General features: G+C 42.8%; 1 protein-coding gene across 2 annotated transcripts; it reads left to right on the top strand.

The window, feature by feature from the left end:
• Positions 1-292: 292 nt before the first annotated feature.
• Positions 293-19,592, top strand: LOC109900761 (E3 ubiquitin-protein ligase CBL). Of its 2 annotated transcripts, none has more exons than XM_031802426.1 (11): positions 293-1,599; positions 9,323-9,469; positions 11,930-12,086; positions 12,308-12,429; positions 13,207-13,344; positions 14,380-14,599; positions 15,852-16,010; positions 16,252-16,401; positions 16,536-16,594; positions 17,008-17,072; positions 18,749-19,592. In XM_031802426.1, exons 1-11 carry the CDS (start codon positions 1,181-1,183, stop codon positions 18,805-18,807), a joined length of 1,695 nt encoding a protein of 564 aa, XP_031658286.1. In that variant the 5' UTR covers positions 293-1,180; the 3' UTR covers positions 18,808-19,592. The 2 variants fall into 2 exon arrangements, with proteins under 2 accessions (XP_031658286.1, XP_031658292.1); XM_031802432.1 differs by having other exon boundaries at positions 17,282-19,592.
• The last annotated feature ends 119 nt before the right edge of the window (positions 19,593-19,711 follow it).

Genomic DNA, 19,711 nt, shown 5'->3' with positions numbered 1-19,711 from the left:
TACTCTCTCTCTCCCTCTCTCTCTCTTTCTATACTCTCTCTACTCTCTCTTTCTTACCACTCTCTACACGACACGCTCTTCTTGTGGGTATTCCCTGTTTCCTCTTCCCCCCTCCTTTCTTAGTAATAGGTTTGGGTTTAGAGGTAAACTATCTCAGCCTCACTCCACCTTCACACACAAAGACTACAAACCTGTTTGTCTGGCTGCAAACCCGGAAGAACATCAAAGAAAGAGAGTGAGAGCATGAATAAGTGACACAAAACAAAGAGAGAGAGAGCATGAACAAGTGACCCAAAACAAAGAGAGAGAGAGAGAGAGGGGCCAGCCAGAGTCAGACTGAGACATACAAAAGTTTCCGTTGTGCTGCAAAGAGAAACTGGGGTCTATATCTGAGTATGTTGTAGATGAAATCAGAGAGAGTTACGCCACATGGGGTGAGAGATAGTGCCTGGGCACAAGAGCGTAAAATGTTGAGTAAGAAGGGGACGAGAGGGGTTGAGATTGTTTAGGAAGGGTGAGTGGTTATTTGTCTGTCTTGTTCTGCCCTCCCTTGCTCTCTCTCTTTCAGGGTTTTCTCTTTATACTTTCTCTTTAGAAACTGAACGGGAAAGAGACTGTTTAAAATATATTGGCTACTTCTGGAGAACTGACCAAGGAAATTGAGGATTTATGAAGTGAGGACTTTATGAATGCAGGCTTGAAAAAACAAAATTTTTGAAAGATTGTTTGTAAACATTTTTGAGAGATTGTTTGTAAACATTTTTGAGAGATTGTTTGTAAACAGTTTTGAGAGATTATTTGTTTGCACTTTTCTGGACAAGACGTTTCCCCTCCACTCTTTCTAAACCACAGCAGCTGTCTCCATTCCTGTTGGACTATGGTATATTCTGGCGCTCTGCCCCTATCTGGGTTACCTGATTTCATTGGATTATTCTTTGGATTACTGAGGAACACTGGTGAAGATATATTGGATAAAGTGTGCTCTTTTCAACCAAAGCTGTCAACCATAAAGATACAATGACATCATTTACTAAGCTGTCCATGCCAGACATGACAGACATCTAGACCACTCCCTCATTCAACTGTCACAGATAGGGCTGCCAGACACAAACCGCCAGGCTGCACTGAACAGATCCCACTCGGACTAACACACCACAACCAGGAATCCCTCCTCAGGACAATGGCCACGGGGGGGAACGGGCTAGGATCTGACCGGAGCCTGACATCCACCTCCCAGCTGCCCAGTGCCTCTGACCGGAGCCTGAAATCCACCTCCCAGCCGCCCAGTGCCTCTGACCGGCGGCAGGTGGACAAGGCCCTGAAGAGACTGGAGAAGCTGCATCGGCTGTGTACCAACCCCAGGCTGGGCCTGAGGAACAGCCCCCCGTACCTCCCCGAGGTGGTCTCAGAGACAGCCACGCTGCTCACCCAGGTGTGGGAGCCGTACAGGGGGCCTGCAGCAAGGGGGCAGGCCCCCCGGGGGGATGAGGGGGAGTACCTGAGGATCCATGCAAGACACCTGCTGGATAAGACTAACCGGGCCGTGCTGCTGTTTAAAGAGGGGCGTGATAAGATGTTCGAGGAGATGTCCAGCTACAGGTGAGAGAGAACAACAAGGGCCGAACATAACTTGATATATGGGGTCGTAAACAATATCTTTGTAAAAACTCAAACGGCTCAGAAAGTTACCTGCATGTGTCTCCAGTTAGGATTTGGCGCATAATCCAATTATCATACGCTTTGTCAGTGTTGGGGAAGCTACTCTAAAAATATAGTTTACCAAGTTACCAATTACTCTACACTGGAAGAAATTAAGCTACACTGAAGTTACCGTTAAGAAAATATAGTTTACTACAGAATGTATAAAAAATTAGGAATACCTTCCAAATATTAACTTGCACGCCTCAATTTGTCGGGCCCAAGCTTACAGTGATATCCTGTCTGTAGTGCATAGTCTAGCAGACAGGCTGTATACGTTTTGTGCCATGTAAGGGGCAAGGGGGAGATTTCAGTCCATGCTGAGAGACATGATGCTCGTCACGACGTCGATAGTGTCATTTTGTTATCTAGCACAGACCTATTGCCAACCCTGAGAACTCATTTTCTAATTGTTTATTAGATTTGTCAGTTATAATCACAAGTAAATGACTATATAGGATAGTCTGTAACCCCAAATAAAAATCTTAAACACACTCCACAATAACTTTACATAAAGCCTGCCAAGCTCTTTTGGCAATGCCAGATGCTCATACTGTGTCAGGACAAAACAAGACTTTTAGTCCGTACAGAGAACTTTGTTTAGCAATTCTAAACTATGAAATATTTCCCAATATAGACACAGTGTACAAAACATTAGGAACACCTTCCTAACACCTTCCTAATATTGAAGAAAGGTGTTCCTCAGACAGCCTCAATTCTTTGGGGCATAGACTCTACAGGGTGTTGAAAGTTTTCCACAGGGATGCTGGCCCATATTGACCCCAATGTTTCCCACAGTTGTGACAAGTTGGCTGGGTGTCCTTTGAGTGGTGGAACATTTTTGATACACAAGGGAAACTGTTGAGCGTGAAAACTCAGCAGCGTTGCAGTTCTTGACACACTCAAAGCAGTGAGCCTGACACCTACTACCATACCCCGTTCAAAAGCACTTCAATATTTAGTCTTGCCCATTCACCCACACCCACACATACACAATCCATGTCTCAATTGTCTCAAGACTTAAAAATCCTTCTTTAATCTGTCTCCTCCCGTTCATCTACACTGATTGAAGTGGATTTAACAGGTGACATCAATAAGGGATCATAGTGTTCACCTGGATTCACCTTGCCAGAGCTAAATCTTTTGTACACTCAGTGTAGTTCACTACATCCATAATAAATCTAATTCTGAAATGTCATAGACTACAAATTGCAAGAACAGATCACTTTGGGATCATATGTTAACAGAATGTGTAATCAAGCCTATTACACACAAAACTATGTTTCAAGTGAGAATTGGGTCTGATGCCGAAAAAGGAAGGAAATGATTGCCTACTACACCTATATATTATTTTCCTTTTCCAAATAAAGTGTCTAGTCCCAATAGTTAGCTACATCACAACATTACAACAAAGTAATTCACTACTAAAAACACTACCAATATTTGAATTGAGTTCAACTACCACCAAGCTACTGCTAAATGTGGTTGAATTACTAGTTGAACCACATGGAGTTCACAAAAATGAACATTCACAGTTTCCTCAAGTCGGCTGTCTTAAAACATAAACACAAAATCAACATGGCATTTAGGTTCTACTGCAGCTACATTTAGTTATTTAGTAGTTGTGCAGTTTTTAAGGTGGATATTTTGGGAAGAAATGTATCTGAGTGACTGTTCTGTTGAGACTACTAATGTCTCAGAGAGACAATGGAGTGGACCTGAGGCTTTATCATGCTAATGGTAACTGGGTGAAACTGGGTGATCGCAACAACTCTCTGGAATATACGGGCCATGGAGAAAGGCAGTGTGGTTCTCTGAGACGTTTCTGGGTGGTGTTTTAAAGACAATCATGAGCAAAATTATGTAAATATTGTATCTTCTTTATAAATTTGGAAATGTTTTAATATTGTTTCTTACATTTGTTAATTACTCAAAGTACAAAATTAAACAAATGTTTCTCACTTATACAGTTGAAGTCAGAAGTTTTACGTACACCACATTTCAACTTCAGTTTTTCACAATTCCTGACATTTAATCCGAGTAGAAATTCCCTGTCTTAGGTCAGTTAGGATCACCACTTTATCTTAAGAAGGTGAAATGTCAGAATAATAGTAGAGAGAATGATTTATTTCAAATTGTATTTCTTTCATCACATTCCCAGTAGGTCAGAAGTTTACATACACTCAATTAGTATTTGGTAGCATTGCCTTCAAATTGTTTAACTTGGGTCAAATGTTTCGGGTAGCCTTCCACAAGCTTCCCACAATAAGTTGGGTGAATGTTGGTCCATTCCTCCTGACAGAACTGGTGTAACTGAGTCAGGTTTGTAGGCCTCCTTGTTCGCACATGCTTCTTCAGTTCTGCCCACAAATGTTCTACAGGATTGATGTCAGGGCTTTGTGATGGCCACTCCAATACCTTGACTTTGTTGTCCTTAAGCCATTTTGCCACAACTTTGGAAGTATGCTTGGGGTCATTGTCCATTTGGATGCAAGCTTGTGAGCAAGCTTTAACTTCCTGACTGATGTCTTGAGATGATGCTTCAATATATCCACATAATTTTCCGTCCTCATGATGCCATCTATTTTGTGAAGTGCACCAGTCCCTCCTGCAGCAAAGCACCCCCACATGATGATGCTGCCACCCCCATGCTTCATGGTTGGGATGGTGTTCTTCGGCTTGCAAGCCTCCCCTTTTTCCTCCAAACATAACGATGATCATTATGGCCAAACAGTTCTATTTTTGTTTCATCAGACCAGAGGATATTTCTCCAAAAAGTACAATCTTTGTCCCCATGTGCAGTTGCAAACCGTAGTCTGGATTTTTTATGGCGGTTTCGAAGCAGTGGCTTCTTCCTTGCTGAACGGCCTTTCAGGTTATGTCGTTTTACTGTGGATATAGATACTTTTGTACGTGTTTCCTCCAGCATCTTCACAAGGTCCTTGGCTGTTGTCCTGGGATTGATTTGCACCTTTCGCACCAAAGTATGTTCATCTCTAGGAGACAGAACACGTCTCCTTCCTGAGCGGTATGAAGGCTGCGTGGTCCCATGGTGTTTATACTTGCGTACTGTTGTTTGTACAGATGAACGTGGTACCTTCAGGCATTTGGAAATTGCTCCCAAGGATGAACCAGACTTATGGAGGTCTAAATTTTTTTCTCCCGAGGTCTTGGCTGATTTATTTTGATTTTCCCATGATGTCAAGCAGAGGCACTGAGTTTGAAGGTAGGTCTTGAAATACATCCACAGGTACACCTCCAATTGACTCAAATTATGTCAATAAGCCTATCAGAAGCTTCTAAAGCCATGACATCATTTTCTGGAATCTGACCCACTAACGCTAAACACATTTTACAATAAAACAGAAAGGTCTGTATAATCTGTGAAGTCAAGAAAAAGCTATGAGCTATGTGTAATTTTTCCAAAATGCTGAATCTCACTAATGGTAAGAAGAGCAGGGCTTGGCTACAGATGCATGTTCAGTGCAATGCAGTACAGCAGGACTGGCAAGTCTTAACACAAGTGTTATTCCCTTCGCTCCGTGTCGTCCGTATTTTGCTCTCTGAATCTACTGAATGTGTGCATCATGAAATCACATCAATTTGCATTATGCCATGTCATAACACAAGTTTAAATAAAACAACTGAGAGAGGCAGATTATTGTTAGTTTATATAAAATAACACTCACATACAATGAAATAACCATTCACACTTCCTACTCGCCCACACTCTCCTTCAAACCCTTCTCTGTTCATGGAAAGCAACACACAAACAAATATAGACGTTTCTCTGTTCTTGTACGTTTTCACACACCACCCACGCCTGGGTAAAATGCCGTAGTTTGCTATAAAGCTAAATTCAATGGCAGGGAAATTGCCATTGAGTCAATGTAGTGTTGCTTTGGCTTTGACAAGCAGTGGCAAGTCCCTGCAAGTGCAATTAACCACGATTGTTGCAACAATAAGTAACAGCTATAAGGTAGATATTGTATATTACATTAGTGATAACAGTCTACCGGTAACTATGCCACATGCACTGTCGCCTTGTTGGTCTGCAGTGAGAGGCAGGCATATAGTACTGTCACACATACTGTAGATACAGTAACAATGCCATGTGAGCTCTTTCTTTCCAATAAGAAGTTGCTATGCTTTACACACACCATTGAGCTCAACTGTAGACAGGATGCAGTGAATGAGTGTGGTGGAAAGTAAGAAATGAACATGGTCAACCAGGTTAGTTAAGGATGGAAACTTCAGTCCTGCTCTCAACTGCCCGTACAGCCAGAGAGATGAGAGAATGGTTGAGACAGAGATTGGAACACACAGTAAGAGGTTTATGGCCAGATCGTTACTGTCCCTGGCAGGCTGATAATAGACACACAAGGGAAGAACCACTCAGTAACTTTTGAGTGTCTTGTTGTTGGTCAAGTTGCTAACGGAAAATTCTGTTTCTGCGGCACAACACGAACAAGGACAGGAAGAGCAAGACTGTGACATCCTGTTTGTACAAGCACGAATGTACCTGTGTGTGTGACATAGCAAGAGAGAGAGAGGGAGAGAGAGAGAGAGAGAGAGAGAGAGAGAGCGAGAAAGAAAGAGCACGTCAGAAATCAGCTCAATGTAATTGAAGTATCCATAGAATCTAAACACTTCTGGGAAAATTGAAAAACAACATAAAAGAGTTATCTATCCAAAATAGAGATGTATGGATAAACCACTTCTCCAATCTTTTTGGCTTTATAACAAAGAACAAACTGAAAAAATATATACATGTGTCACGTTCTGAACTTTATTTCCTTTATTTTGTCTTTATTTAGTATGGTCAGGGCGTGAGTTGGGGTGGGCAGTCTATGTTGGTGTTTCTATGTTTTTTCTATTTCTGTGTTTGGCCTGATATGGTTCTCAATCAGAGGCAGCTGTTTATCGTTGTCCCTGATTGAGAACCATATTTAGGTAGCCTGGGTTTCACTGTTGGTTTGTGGGTGTTTGTTTCCATGTGTGTGTTTGTCGCCACACGGTACTTGTTCGGTTTGGTTTTGTCACATATTCGTTTATTGTTTTTGTATTTAATAGTGTTCATTGCTTTTCTTATTAAAATTCATCATGAACACTTACCAAGCCGCCTCTTGGTCTGATCCTTACTCCTCTTCTGACGAAGAGGAGGAAATCTGCCGTTACAACACGATCAAATACAAATCTTAGAATCAACTATTAAAGACTACCAGAACCCACTGGAATCCAATTACATTGAATGAACTGCAGGACAAAATACAAACCCTCCAATCCAAAAAGCCCTGTGGGGTTGATGGTATCCTAAAGTAAATGATAAAATATACAGACCACAAATTCCAATTGGCTATACTTAAACACTTTAACATCATCCTCAGCTCTGGCATCTTCGTCAATATTTGGAACCAAGGACTGAGCACCCCAATCCACAAAAATGGAGACAGATTTGACCCCAATAACTACCGGGGGATATGCGTCAACAGCAACCTTGGGAAAATCCTCTGCATTATCATTAACAGCAGACTCTTATATTTCCTCAGCAAAAACATCATACTGAGCAAATGTCAAATTGGCAATTTACTAAATTACCGTAGGACAGACCACGTATTCACCCTGCACACCCTAATTGACAAACAACCAAACAAACCAAAACAAAGGCAAAGTCTTCTCAGGTTTTGTTAATTTCAAAAAAGCTTTCAACTCAATTTGGCATGAGGGTCTGCTATACAAATGGATGGAAAGTGGTGTTGGGGGAAAATATACAACATTATAAAATCCATATCCACAAACAACAAGTGTGCCGTTCAAATGGGCAAAAAACACAAATTTCTTTCCACCGGGTCGGGGGGTGAGACAGGGTTACATCTTAAGTCCCACCCTCTTCAATATATATATCAACGAATTGGCGAGGACACAAGAACTGTCTGCAGCCAACGGTCTCACCCTACTAGAATCTGAAGTCAAATGTCTACTGTTTGCTGATGATCTGGTTCTTCTGTCCCTAATCAAGGAGGGCCTACAGAAGCATCTAGATCTTCTGCACAGATTCTGTCAGACCTGGGCCCTGACAGTAAAAGTAAGACAAAAGTAATGGTGTTCTAAAAAAGATCCAGTTGTCAGGACCACAAATACAAATTCCATCTGGACACCGTTGCCCTACAGCACACAAAAAACTATACATACCTCGGCCTAAACATCAGGTCACTTCCACAAAGCTGTGAACGATCTGAGAGATGAGGCAAGAAGGCCATTCTATACCATCAAAAGGAACATAGAATTTGACATACCAATTAGGATCTGGCTAAAAAATACTTCAATCGGTTATAGAACCCATTGCCCTTTATGTTTGTGAGTTCTGGGGTCCGCTCACCCTCCAAGAATTCACAAAATGGGACAAACACCAAATTGAGACTGCATGCGGAGTTCATCAAAAATATCCTCAGTGTACAACATAGAACACCAAATAATGCATGCAGAGCAGAATTAGGCCGATACCCACTAATGATCCAAATCCAGAAAAGAGCCGTTAAATTCTACAACCAACTAAAGGAAGTGATTCCCAAACCTTCCATAACAAAGCCATCACCTACAGAGAAATGAACCTGGGGAAGAGCCACCTAAGCCGGCTCTGTCCACAAACACAAACAGATGCCACAGAGTCCCAGGACACCAAAACAATTAGACACAACCAAATCAAGAGAAAACAAAAGATAATTACTTGACACATTGGAAAGAATTTACAAAATAACTAAGTGAACTATATTGCTGTTTGGCCCGAAACAGAGATTACACAGTGGCAGAATATCTGACCACTGTGACCTAACCAGAATTAAGGAAATCTTTGACACTGTACAGACTCAGTGAGCATAGCCTTGCTATTGAGAAAGGCCACCGAAGGCAGACCTGGCTCTCAAGAGAAGACAGTCTATGTGCACACTGCCCACAAAAGGAGGTGGAAACTGAGCTGCACTTTCTAACCCCCTGCCAAATGTATGACATATTAGAGACACATATTTCCTTCAAATTACACAGACCCACGAAGAAATCGAAAGCAAATCCAATTTTGATAAACTCCCATATCTATTGGGTGAAATATCACAGTGTGCCATCACAGCGGCCAGATGTGTGACCTGTTGCTACAAGAAAAGGGCAACCAGTGAAGAACAAACACCATTGTAAATAAAACCTATATTTATGTTTATTTATTTTCCCTTTTGTACTTTATTTGCACATCATTACAATACTGTATATAGACATAATATGACATTTGAAATGTCTTTATTCTTTTGTAACTTTTGTGACTGTAATGTTTACTGTTCATTTTTATTATCTGTTTATGATCTATTTCACTTGCTTTGGCAATGTAGACATATGTTTCCTATGCCAATAAAGCCCCTTAAATTGAATTGAATTGAGAGAGAGAGAACGAGAGGGATACATTACTGCTTGTGAGAGGGTACAATACCCATTATGTCTATGAGATCTAAAGTTTGCTTTCATTCTAGCTGCCACTGTTGCATTTGAAGCTATGGACCAGAAAGCCTACCCTTATCACCCTAGTTGATACATTGTAAAAAGCTCAGAATAGCTTCATGTTATTTTCTGTTATTCACAGGAGAAACTTGACCAAGCTGTCCCTGCTCTTCAGTCACATGCTCTGGGAGCTGAGGGCCATGTTTCCAGAGGGAAGCTTTCAAGGCGACACCTACAGGCTGACTAAGACAGAGGCCGGAGAGTTCTGGAGGCGAGCATTTGGAAACAAGTGAGTGTTGGGTGGGGTAACAGTGAAACTAGAATTGAATAAGGGACGTGGACTTGACAGAACATTCCACAAATAGGAACAGTCTATTTGTATATACACTACCGGTCAAAAGTTTTAGAACACCTTCTCATTCAAGGGTTTTTCTTTATTTTATCTATTTTCTACATTGTAGAATAATAGTGAAGAAAAAACTATTAAATAACACATGGAATCATGTAAGAACCAAAAAAAAATCTAAATATATTTTATATTTGAGATTCTTCAAATTACCACCTTTGGCTTGATGACAGCTCTGACATTCTCTCAACCAGCTTCACCTGGAATGCTTTCCAACAGTCATGAAGGATTCCCACATATGTGGAGCACTTGTTGGCTGCTTTTCCTTCAGTCTGCAGTCCGACTCATTCCAAACCATCTCAATTTGGTTGAGGATTGTGGAGATCAGGTTTTTATTTTTTTAATTATTTTTTTTACCTTTATTTTACTAGGCAAGTCAGTTAAGAACACATTCTTATTTTCAATGACGGCCTAGGAACAGTGGGTTAACTGCCTGTTCAGGGGCAGAACGACAGATTTGTACCTTGTCAGCTCGGGGATTCGAACTTGCAACCTTTCGGTTACTAGTCCAACGCTCCAACCACTAGGCTACCCTGCCGCTCTGATGCAGCACTCCATCACTCTCCTTCTTGGTATAATAGCCCTTACACAGCCTGGAAGTGTGTTGGGTCATTGTCCTTTTGAAAAACAAATGATAGTCCCACTAAGCCCAAACCAGATGGGATGGCGTATAATTGCAGAATGCTGTGGTAGCCATGCTGGTAAAGTGTGCCTTGAGTTCTAAATAAATCACAGACGGTGTCACCAGCAAAGCACCCCCACACCATAACACCTCCTCCTCCAAGCTTTACAGTGGGAAATACACATGTGAAGATCATCCGTTCACCCCACCGCGTCTCACAAAGACACGGCAGGTTGGAACCAAAAATCTCCAAGCAAGTCTCTTCTTATTGCTGTCCTTTATTGGTTTCTTTGCTGCAATTTGACCATGAAGGCCTGATTCACACAGTCTCCTCTGAACAGTTGATGTTGAGATGTGTCTGTTACTTGAACTTAGTGAAGCATTTATTTGGGCTGCAATTTCTGAGGCTGGTAACTCTGGTATAATGAACTTATCCTCTGCATCAGAGGTAACTCTGGTATAATGAACTTATCCTCTGCAGCAGAGGTAACTCTGGGTCATCCATTCCTGTGGCGGAACTCACGAGAGCCACTTTAATCATAGCGCTTGAAGGTTTTTGCGAACTTTCAAAGTTCTTGACATTTTCCGTATTGACTGACCTTCATGTCTTGAAGCAATGATGGACTGTCATTTCTCTTTGCTTATTTGAGCTGTTCTTTCCATAATATGGACTTGGTCTTTTACCAAATATGGCCATCTTATATATGCCACACCTACCATGTCACAACACAAACGTTTTGTTCAAATACATTAAGAAGGAAATAAATTCCTCAAATGAACTTTTAAGAAGGCTCTCCTGTTAATTGAAATGCATTCCAGGTGACTACCTCATGAAGCTGATTGAGAGAATGCCAAGCGTGTGCAAAGCTGTCATCAAGGCAAATGGTGGCTATTTGAAGAATCTCAAATATAAAATATATTTAGATATTTTTAACACTTTTTTGGTTACTACATGATTCCAATGTAGAAAATAGTACAAATAAAGGAAAACCCTTGAATGAGTAGGTGTTCTAAAAGGTTTGACCGGTAGTGCAGGCACAGTCTTTTTCTAGTCTTGTGAAAAGTATTCTGTTCCTCCACTTGCAATTTTTTATCTTCTTTTGGCATGTTGTCATTCCTCTCACTTTCACTCTCTTTCTCTCTCTTACTTTCCTTCTTCCTTTATCTCCCCTCCTCTCTCCCTCTCCTCCCCTACTCTCTCCCTCTCCTCCTCTCCTCTCTCCCTCTCCTCCCCCTCTCTCCCTCTCCTCCCCTCCTCTCTCCCTCTCCTCCCCCCTCTCTCCCTCTCCTCCCCTCCTCTCTCCCTCTCCTCCCCTCCTCTCTCCCTCTCCTCCCCTCCTCTTGTTCTCTCTCCTCCCCTCCTCTCTCCCTCTCCTCCCATCCTCTCTCCCTCTCCTCTCCTCCCCTCCTCTCTCTCTCCCTCTCCTCCCCTCCTCTCTCCCTCTCCTCCCACCCCTCTCTCCCTCTCCTCCCCTCCTCTCTCCCTCTCTTCCCCTCCTCTCTCCCTCTCCTCCCACCCCTCTCTCCCTCTCCTCCCCTCCTCTCTCCCTCCTCTCTCCCTCTCCTCCCCTCCTCTCTCCCTCTCCTCCCCTCCTCTCTGCCTCTCCTCCCACCCCTCTCTCCCTCTCCTCCCCTCCTCTCTCCCTCTCCTCCCCTCCCCTCCTCTCTCCCTCTCCTCCCCTCCTCTCTCCCTCTCCCCCCCCTCTCGTTCTCTCTCCTAGGTGTATTGTGCAGTGGAGCAGTTTTAAGCAGCATCTCCGTAGGGTCCATGGCTTTGAAGAGGGGATGGAGTCCATGGCTCTAAAGTCAACTGTAGATCTCACCTGTAACGACCACATCTCAGTGTTCGAGTTTGACATCTTCACCAGGCTATTCCAGGTACATGTGATCCATATATGTTATCCCTGTTCTAAGTAGCCCTACATCCTGGTTAATTAGACACCTCACATAATGTTCAGTGAACATGCATTCTGTCACTTTCCAAGACGTCTATCCCATTCTTTCTCCCCCACTGTCTAAAGAAAGCCAAAACATTCCAAAGTGGAAAATATAACACATATTTCAACTGATAGTAAATATGTCCTCCCATCTCATGTCAGCCCTGGACGTCTCTTCTGAGGAACTGGAACCAGTTGGCAGTGACCCACCCCGGCTACATGGCCTTCCTCACCTACGACCAGGTCAAAGCCCGCCTCCAAAACTACCTGCACCGGCCTGGGAGGTGAGGACAGGAGAGATTGTTTGCGGGTGACTGGGTTGGGGTGTGGCGAGAGAGAGTAGATGAAGGGAAGGATCAGGGGGATCGGAGGGGCTCAGGAGAAAAGAGAGGAGATGTACCATACCCTACAATAATATCTGCAGTGATTACTTTTAATGCTGACATAATAATTATAGTGATAGTAAAGAATAATACCTAGATATGTAGAGGTAACTGCCAAAATAATGGAAAAACTTGACAAAATGAGGGGTACAAAGTATAGTGAAAGAAGGTGCTTCCACACTGGTGTGGTTCCTGAGTTAATGAAGAAATTACCATTCCATTATGCTTAGAGTCATGTACAAAAATTCTGGGCAGGCCATTATTTTGCCCATTATTTTGGCTACTATGGCTATGCCCCTATAAGATGACACCCACAGGGCATGAGAGGTCACTGAATGGTTTGATGAGCATGGAAACTATGTAAACCATATGCTATGGCCATCTCAGTCACCAGATCTCAACCTAATTGAACGCTTATGGGAGATTCTGGAGCACCGTTTTCAACCACCATCAACAAATCACCAAATTATTGAATTTCTCGTGGAAGAATGGTGTTGCACTTGTAAAAATCTATTCCAATGGTGCATTGAAGCTGTTCTGGGTCGTGGCGGCCCAACGCCCTGTTAAGACACTTTATGTTGGTGTTTCCTTTATTTTGCCGGTTACCTGTATTTCATGGTCAAATCTGTATGTACTTCAGTAAAGACGTTTCCATGTGAACTCTGTATCTCTGTCCAGCTACATCTTCCGTCTGAGCTGCACTCGGATGGGCCAGTGGGCCATTGGTCATGTGACAGGTGATGGCGGCATCGTACAGACGATCCCCCAGAATACACCTCTCTACCAGGCCCTCATCCAGGGCTTCAGGGAGGGCTGGTAAGTAAACACACACATGGACACACCGCAGGAGGTTGGTGGAGCCTTAATTGGGGAGGACAGGCTTGTGGTCATGACTGGAGTGGAATCAGTGGAATGGTATCAAATACATCAAACACATGACTTCCAGGTGTTTGATGCCATTCCATTTACGCCGTTCTGGTCATTATGAGCCGTTCTCCCGTCAGCAGCCTCCACTGACACACACACACTAGTGATGTCCGGGTTGACTCATGAAAAAAGGTACCCGCGGTTATAGTGGGGTGGGTTTAGGGTCATTAAATATTGTGTGGATGAAGGATTGCTGGGTGGCGGGTGGGTTGAATAAAGAGAAAACAAAACATTAAAAAATCCACAAACATTGAGGTTTGAATTGAATTATATTAGGCCTTCCGGCAATGGCTTTAGAGCATAAGCCTAAGCTTCTGGGCCTAACTGTACGAGAGCTAAATAGTGTACACGCCAATTGCCAAATGCTTTTTGGATTGGCAGAAAAAGTTCACTTCGATACACTGAGGTAAAAAGGACAATATCAGACTTTAATTCAATAAGAGAAAAGCCGGGAAATGGAGAGTTGAAAATAAAGAGAAGGGTGTAATGTTTGGGAAAGATTTGGTGAAGTGGTAAAAGAGGATGGAAGCAGTATCGGTTATGTTATTTATGTGTGATGACTGTGAGGTGATATACAAATCCGCCAGTCACATGATGGAGACTTCAAATAGCCCCGTGGCAAGTCGAAGGAACTGTAGCCTACTGTTCAGATGGGTTAAATGGAAACCAAAATCTGGACACTAACAGTAGGTATATAGCCTCTCACATATCCTTAATATTAACTCCTGCAGAACTAAGCTTTTCTTGTCGTAAAATGATACACCAAATGTAAGCTACATTTTGACTTGGGAACAGGAGTGCTGATGGGTTATTAAACACTGTGGGCGGGTGCAGGTGAACAAACTGCTGACCACACAACATTTGCACAGGCCTGTAATTGTTTTACATAATGTGTGTGTAATTCTGTGTTGTGTTTGTCTGCAGCTATCTTTACCCTGACGGACGTGATGTGAACCCAGACCTCACCAGTCTGTGTGAACCAGCACAGAGAAGCAGGGTCAAAGTCACAGAGGACGAGTATGAGATGTACTGTGAGATGGGTAGTACCTTCCAGCTGTGTAAGATCTGTACAGAGAGAGACAAGGACACACGCATCCAGCCCTGCGGACACCTGCTGTGCCAACCCTGCCTCACAGGATGGCAGGTATGCCTGCTCTGTGATTGACGACGTCACCAACAAAATCTTCAAAGCCAAACCACACATTGTTCGCTCACACAATGTCTCTGACATCACCCAGCCACATCCTCTTGTATTAATACATGTCATCAACATACCAATTTGGGTTAATTAACTGTATGGAATTGGTTTTTGGTCAGACAGTTAATGTCTGTAGTGAGCCAGCCCACTACACATCAGTAGGTGAACCGGCGTATTAGCACATAGAGCAGTATTGTGGGCCATCGTGTCCTAACATGTGGGTTAGGACTTCCTGTGTGAGCCGAAGCTTACATCCTCCTCATGCTACACTCACACTGAGGAAACTCACCCTTATAGTTTCCACTCCTCGCCTGGTCACACACTCTTACACACTGTCACACACTGTCACAGTCACACTTCAGGGGCCAAGAATAGATTTGAACAGAATACTACAGTTTTTACCAAAGTGAACGACAGTAGAATGCTCCATCTTCATTTGATATGCTAAACCAGTTGATATGCTAAACCAGTTGATATGCTAAACCAGTTGATATGCTAAACCAGTTGATATGCTAAACCAGTTGCTATGCTAAACCAGTTGATATGCTAAACCAGTTGATATGCTAAACCAGTTGATATGCTAAACCAGTTGATATGCTAAACCAGTTGATATGCTAAACCAGTTGCTATGCTAAACCAGTTGCTATGCTAAACCAGTTGATATGCTAAACCAGTTGATATGCTAAACCAGTTGCTATGCTAAACCAGTTGATATGCTAAACCAGTTGATATGCTAAACCAGTTGATATGCTAAACTATTTGATATGCTAAACCAGTTGATATGCTAAACCAGTTGATATGCTAAACCAGTTGATATGCTAAACCAGTTGCTTTACTGTAAGTGTAGCTTCATGCAAATAACACACAGAAAGGACATTATTATGGGTATTGTACTTTCAGCATGGGAAATGCATCGGCTCAGGAATGCTCTTGACGGAACCAAATTACTGCATCATCACAGGGATCTTTTTGACATACAGCAATGATTTGCATTGTTGGGAAGGGCCCGGAACTATTTCACTGTTAGTCTATACCTGTTGTTTATGAAGTATGCTACAAATCAAATATGTGATTTGATTTGATACAACAATACACACACGTACACAGGCACAAGAGTTTCTACACATTAACATACAGTACAGATGTGTAGATAATGTTAATTTTGCTTAACCAAGTGTGATCATTCCATGTGTTGCAGAAGTCGGATGGACACACCTGCCCATACTGTCGCTGTGACATCAGAGGGACAGAGTCCATCCTGGTGGAGCCTTACCTGTCTGTCAGCGAGGAAGAGGAAGATGAAGATGACCTGGAGGATGTACAGCTAGTCATGAAAAAACTGGCCTATATGAAGAGGGTGTGTTTGCTTGTGTGTGGATGTGAGCAGGGTGGTGTGGGCAGGGTGGTGTGAGCAGGGTGGTGTGAGCAGGGTGGTGTGGGGTTCTCTTTCACTGTATCCATCTCATAGTGTAATTTTCTCTTGCATCCTTCTCCCCCCCCCCTCTCTCTCTCTCTCTCTCGCTCTCTCTCTCTCTCTCTCTCTCTCTCTCTCTCTCTCTCTCTCGCTCTCTCTCTCTCTCTCTCTCTCTCTGATGCAGATGTCGTCTGAAGAGTACCAGTTCCCCAGCTCTCGCCTGGCTCCACCCCTCCCTCCCAAACACAGCACCTTCTCCCACTGCCCTTCCCCACAAGCCCCCTTACGGCCCTCCGATATACTGGCCAAATACTCCCACTCTAACTCGCGTTCTGTAAGTTCCCCCATACACACACTCTACAGAATTCATAGTAACAGTATCACAATGGAAAGAAGAAGTCTAACCCATATTCACTGATAACTGGGGCTTTGGTAGACAGCTAAAGGTGTGTCCTTATTCCACCACAGGCTCACAGTGACACCCCCTCAGACAGAGCGCACACACACCACATTGCCAGCACGAAAAGGTGAGTTCTAAATGCCTACTGCATTTTAGGTTATTAAGACCTATTTCAAACGAATCAACACTATGGAAGATGTTTGTCGGAAAGAGAAGAATTGTGTACTGTAGCCTACATCCTAAAGAAGCTCAGGAGATAGACAAATAAAATAGGGCAATGTAAGCAATGTTATCTCACTGTTTGTTCCTCCCTTGGTCTGATGTTTACTGGCTGTAGCCATACAGTTTACTGAATGCATTTTTATAAACACTTTTGGTTTGTATGGTTTTGGCAATAACCTGAAACCTCACCACTTTGTGTGGGATAACATTATTATGGGGTAAACATTATTTGTATAGCACCTTACATTCAGTATTAGCTTTCCAAAGTGTTAAAAGATGACGGTGGTGAATGTTGTTGTTGTGTTCTCTGTGTAACAGTGAGGATTCTGTCTCAGAGCCAAACCTCCCCTCCTGTTCCGTCTCCTCCCAGTCCTGTGGAGAGGGTGAGTATCAGAGAGGAGGGGGAGGGAGGGAATGGAGGTCTGTTCTTTACCATAATCAACTATTTTACAGGGGCTTCTCCACTTACTGTAACACACGCAAGGTCACTAATCTCTCTCTTTCTCCCTCTCTCTTTTTCCCTCTCCCTCTCTCTCTCTCTCTCTCTCTCTCTCTCTCTCTCTCTCTCTCCCTCGCTCGCTCTCTCATACAGTTGAAGTCGGAAGTTCATATACACCTTAGCCAAATACAAATAAGTTTATTACAAATACGTTTTTCACAATTCCTGACATTTAATCCTAGTAAAGATTCCCTGTCTTGGGTCAGTTAGGATCACCACTTTATTTTAAGAATGTGAAATGTCAAAATAATAGTAAAGAGAATGATTTATTTCAGCTTTTATTTCTTTCATCACATTCCCATTGGGTCAGAAGTTTACATACACTCAATTCATATTTGGTAGCATTGCCTTCAAATGGTTTAACTTGGGTCAAACATTTCAGGTAGCCTTCCACAAGCTCCCCGCAATAAGTTGGTTGAATGTTGGCCCATTCCTCCTGACAGAGCTGGTGTAACTGAGTCAGGTTTGTAGGCCTCCTTGCTTGCACACGCTTTTTTAGTGCTGCCCACAAATTGTCTATAGGATTGATGTCAGGGCTTTGTGATGGCACTCCAATAACTTGACTTTGTTGTCCTTAAGCCATTTTGACACAACTTTGGAAGTATGCGTTGTCCATTTGGAAGACCCATTTGCGACCAAGCTTTAACTGATGTCTTGAGATGTTGCTTCAATATATCCACATCATTTTCCGTCCTCATGATGCCATCTATTTTGTGAAGTGCACCAGTCCCTCCTGCAGCAAAGCAACCCCACAACATGATGCTGCCACTCCCGTGCTTCACGGTTGGGATGGTGTTCTTTGGCTTGCAAGCCTCCCCTTTTTCCTCCGAACATAAGGATGGTCATTATGGTCAAACAGTTCTATTTTTGTTTCATCAGACCAGCGGACATTTCTCCAAAAAGTACAAACCTTTGTATTTTGGTACAAACCAAAGTACATTCATCTCTAGGAGACAGAACACTTCTCCTTCCTGAGCGGTATGACGGGTGCGTGGTCCCATGGTGTTTATACTTGCGTACTATTGTTTGTACAGATGAACGTGGTACCTTCAGGCGTAAAATTGCTCCCAAGGATGAACCAGACCTGTGGAGTTCAACAATTTTTTTGCTGAGGTCTTGGCTGATTTCTTTAGATTTTCCCACAATGACAAGCAAAGAGGCTCTGAATTTGAAGGTAGGCCTTGAAATACATCCACAGATACACCTCCAATTGACTCAATTGATGTCAATAAGCCTATCAGAAGCTTCTAAAGCCATGACATACTTCTCTGGAATTGTCCAAGCTGTTTAAAGGCTTAGAGTCAACTTAGTGTATGTAAACTTCTGACCCACTGGAATTTAGATACCATGAATTGTAATTTCAATTATCTGTATGTAAACAATTGTTGGAAAAATTACTTGTGTCATGCACAAAGTAGACTAACTGACTTGCCAAAATAATAGTTTGTTAACAAGAAATTTGTGGAGTGGTTGAAAAACGAGTTTTAATAACTCCAACCTTAGTGTATGTAAACTTCCGACTTGAACTGTATATATTCCTATCTAACATTTATCTTGAAGGTGGAGCAGCCTGGTTAGGGGCCTCAGATGAAGTGAAACAGAAGAAGAGATACAAATAAAGGAGTGAAAGGATGTCAGAGCTCCGGGTACAGCCAGAGAGAGCGGGAGAGAACCATGTCCTCCTGACGCTGGATGTCAGAGCTCCGGGTACAGCCAGAGAGAGCGGGAGAGAACCATGTCCTCCTGACGCTGGGAGAAAAGATAAGCACAACATCTCTGACTGTCTCAAGAATGGATGGATAATTGATAATCGATTTCCACTGTTCCTGTTAACAGCCATTGTTAATCTTATGTACATGTATCTTATGTATGCCTTAATATGGAGGGAGAATGCCCTGTTGATCTACTAATAATGACATCAAAGTGAATGGAGAAGGACAGACTGATGGAGCAACTCACTGATGCCCTCTGCTGCACAGCAAACAGAGTAAGCTGCTGCACAGCAAACAGAGTAAGCTGCTGCACAGCAAACAGAGTAAGCTGCTGCACAGCAAACAGAGTAAGCTGCTGCACAGCAAACAGAGTAAGCTGCTGCACAGCAAACAGAGTAAGCTGCTGCACAGCAAACAGAGTAAGCTGCTGCACAGTTCCAATAACAGGTCAAATCCTTCCATTGCTTGATGTGTGTATGTAGGGCATTGAAAATATGCTACCTCATAATTTACCCCATACTTAAAACATATTGCAAACCTAGGCTTTAATTCATGACTGCAAATTACAGTGTGGGGCAGAGTCCTTCAGAACTTTGTCCAGGATGTATGGCTAGTACGGTATATAGCCTACATACTATAGTTGTATGTTAATATGATCAAACATGAAACCCAAATAAATATTTTGCACATCCCTCAAGTTGTTAAAATGTACTCAGAAGTTTGCCCACTGATTATATCAATACAAATCCACATAGTAATGAAAGTGTAGTTCCTAAGACAGACAGACGGAAGATAGTGTAACTTCATGCTT

This window comes from Oncorhynchus kisutch, linkage group LG2, assembly GCF_002021735.2.
Source record: "Oncorhynchus kisutch isolate 150728-3 linkage group LG2, Okis_V2, whole genome shotgun sequence".
Taxonomy (NCBI): Eukaryota; Metazoa; Chordata; class Actinopteri; order Salmoniformes; family Salmonidae; genus Oncorhynchus; species Oncorhynchus kisutch.
Note: the sequence above shows the minus strand (reverse complement) of the source record. Positions and strands in the feature narration are given on the sequence as shown.

Excerpts from the sequence above, each read along its gene's own strand:
- LOC109900761 (XM_031802426.1), top strand. The coding sequence starts at position 1,181 with ATGGCCACGGGGGGGAACGGGCTAGGATCTGACCGGAGCCTGACATCC. Across the intron at positions 12,430-13,206 it reads TACCTGCACCGGCCTGGGAG|CTACATCTTCCGTCTGAGCT; the intron begins GTGAGGACAGGA and ends ATCTCTGTCCAG. Across the intron at positions 17,073-18,748 it reads CTCCCAGTCCTGTGGAGAGG|GTGGAGCAGCCTGGTTAGGG; the intron begins GTGAGTATCAGA and ends TTTATCTTGAAG.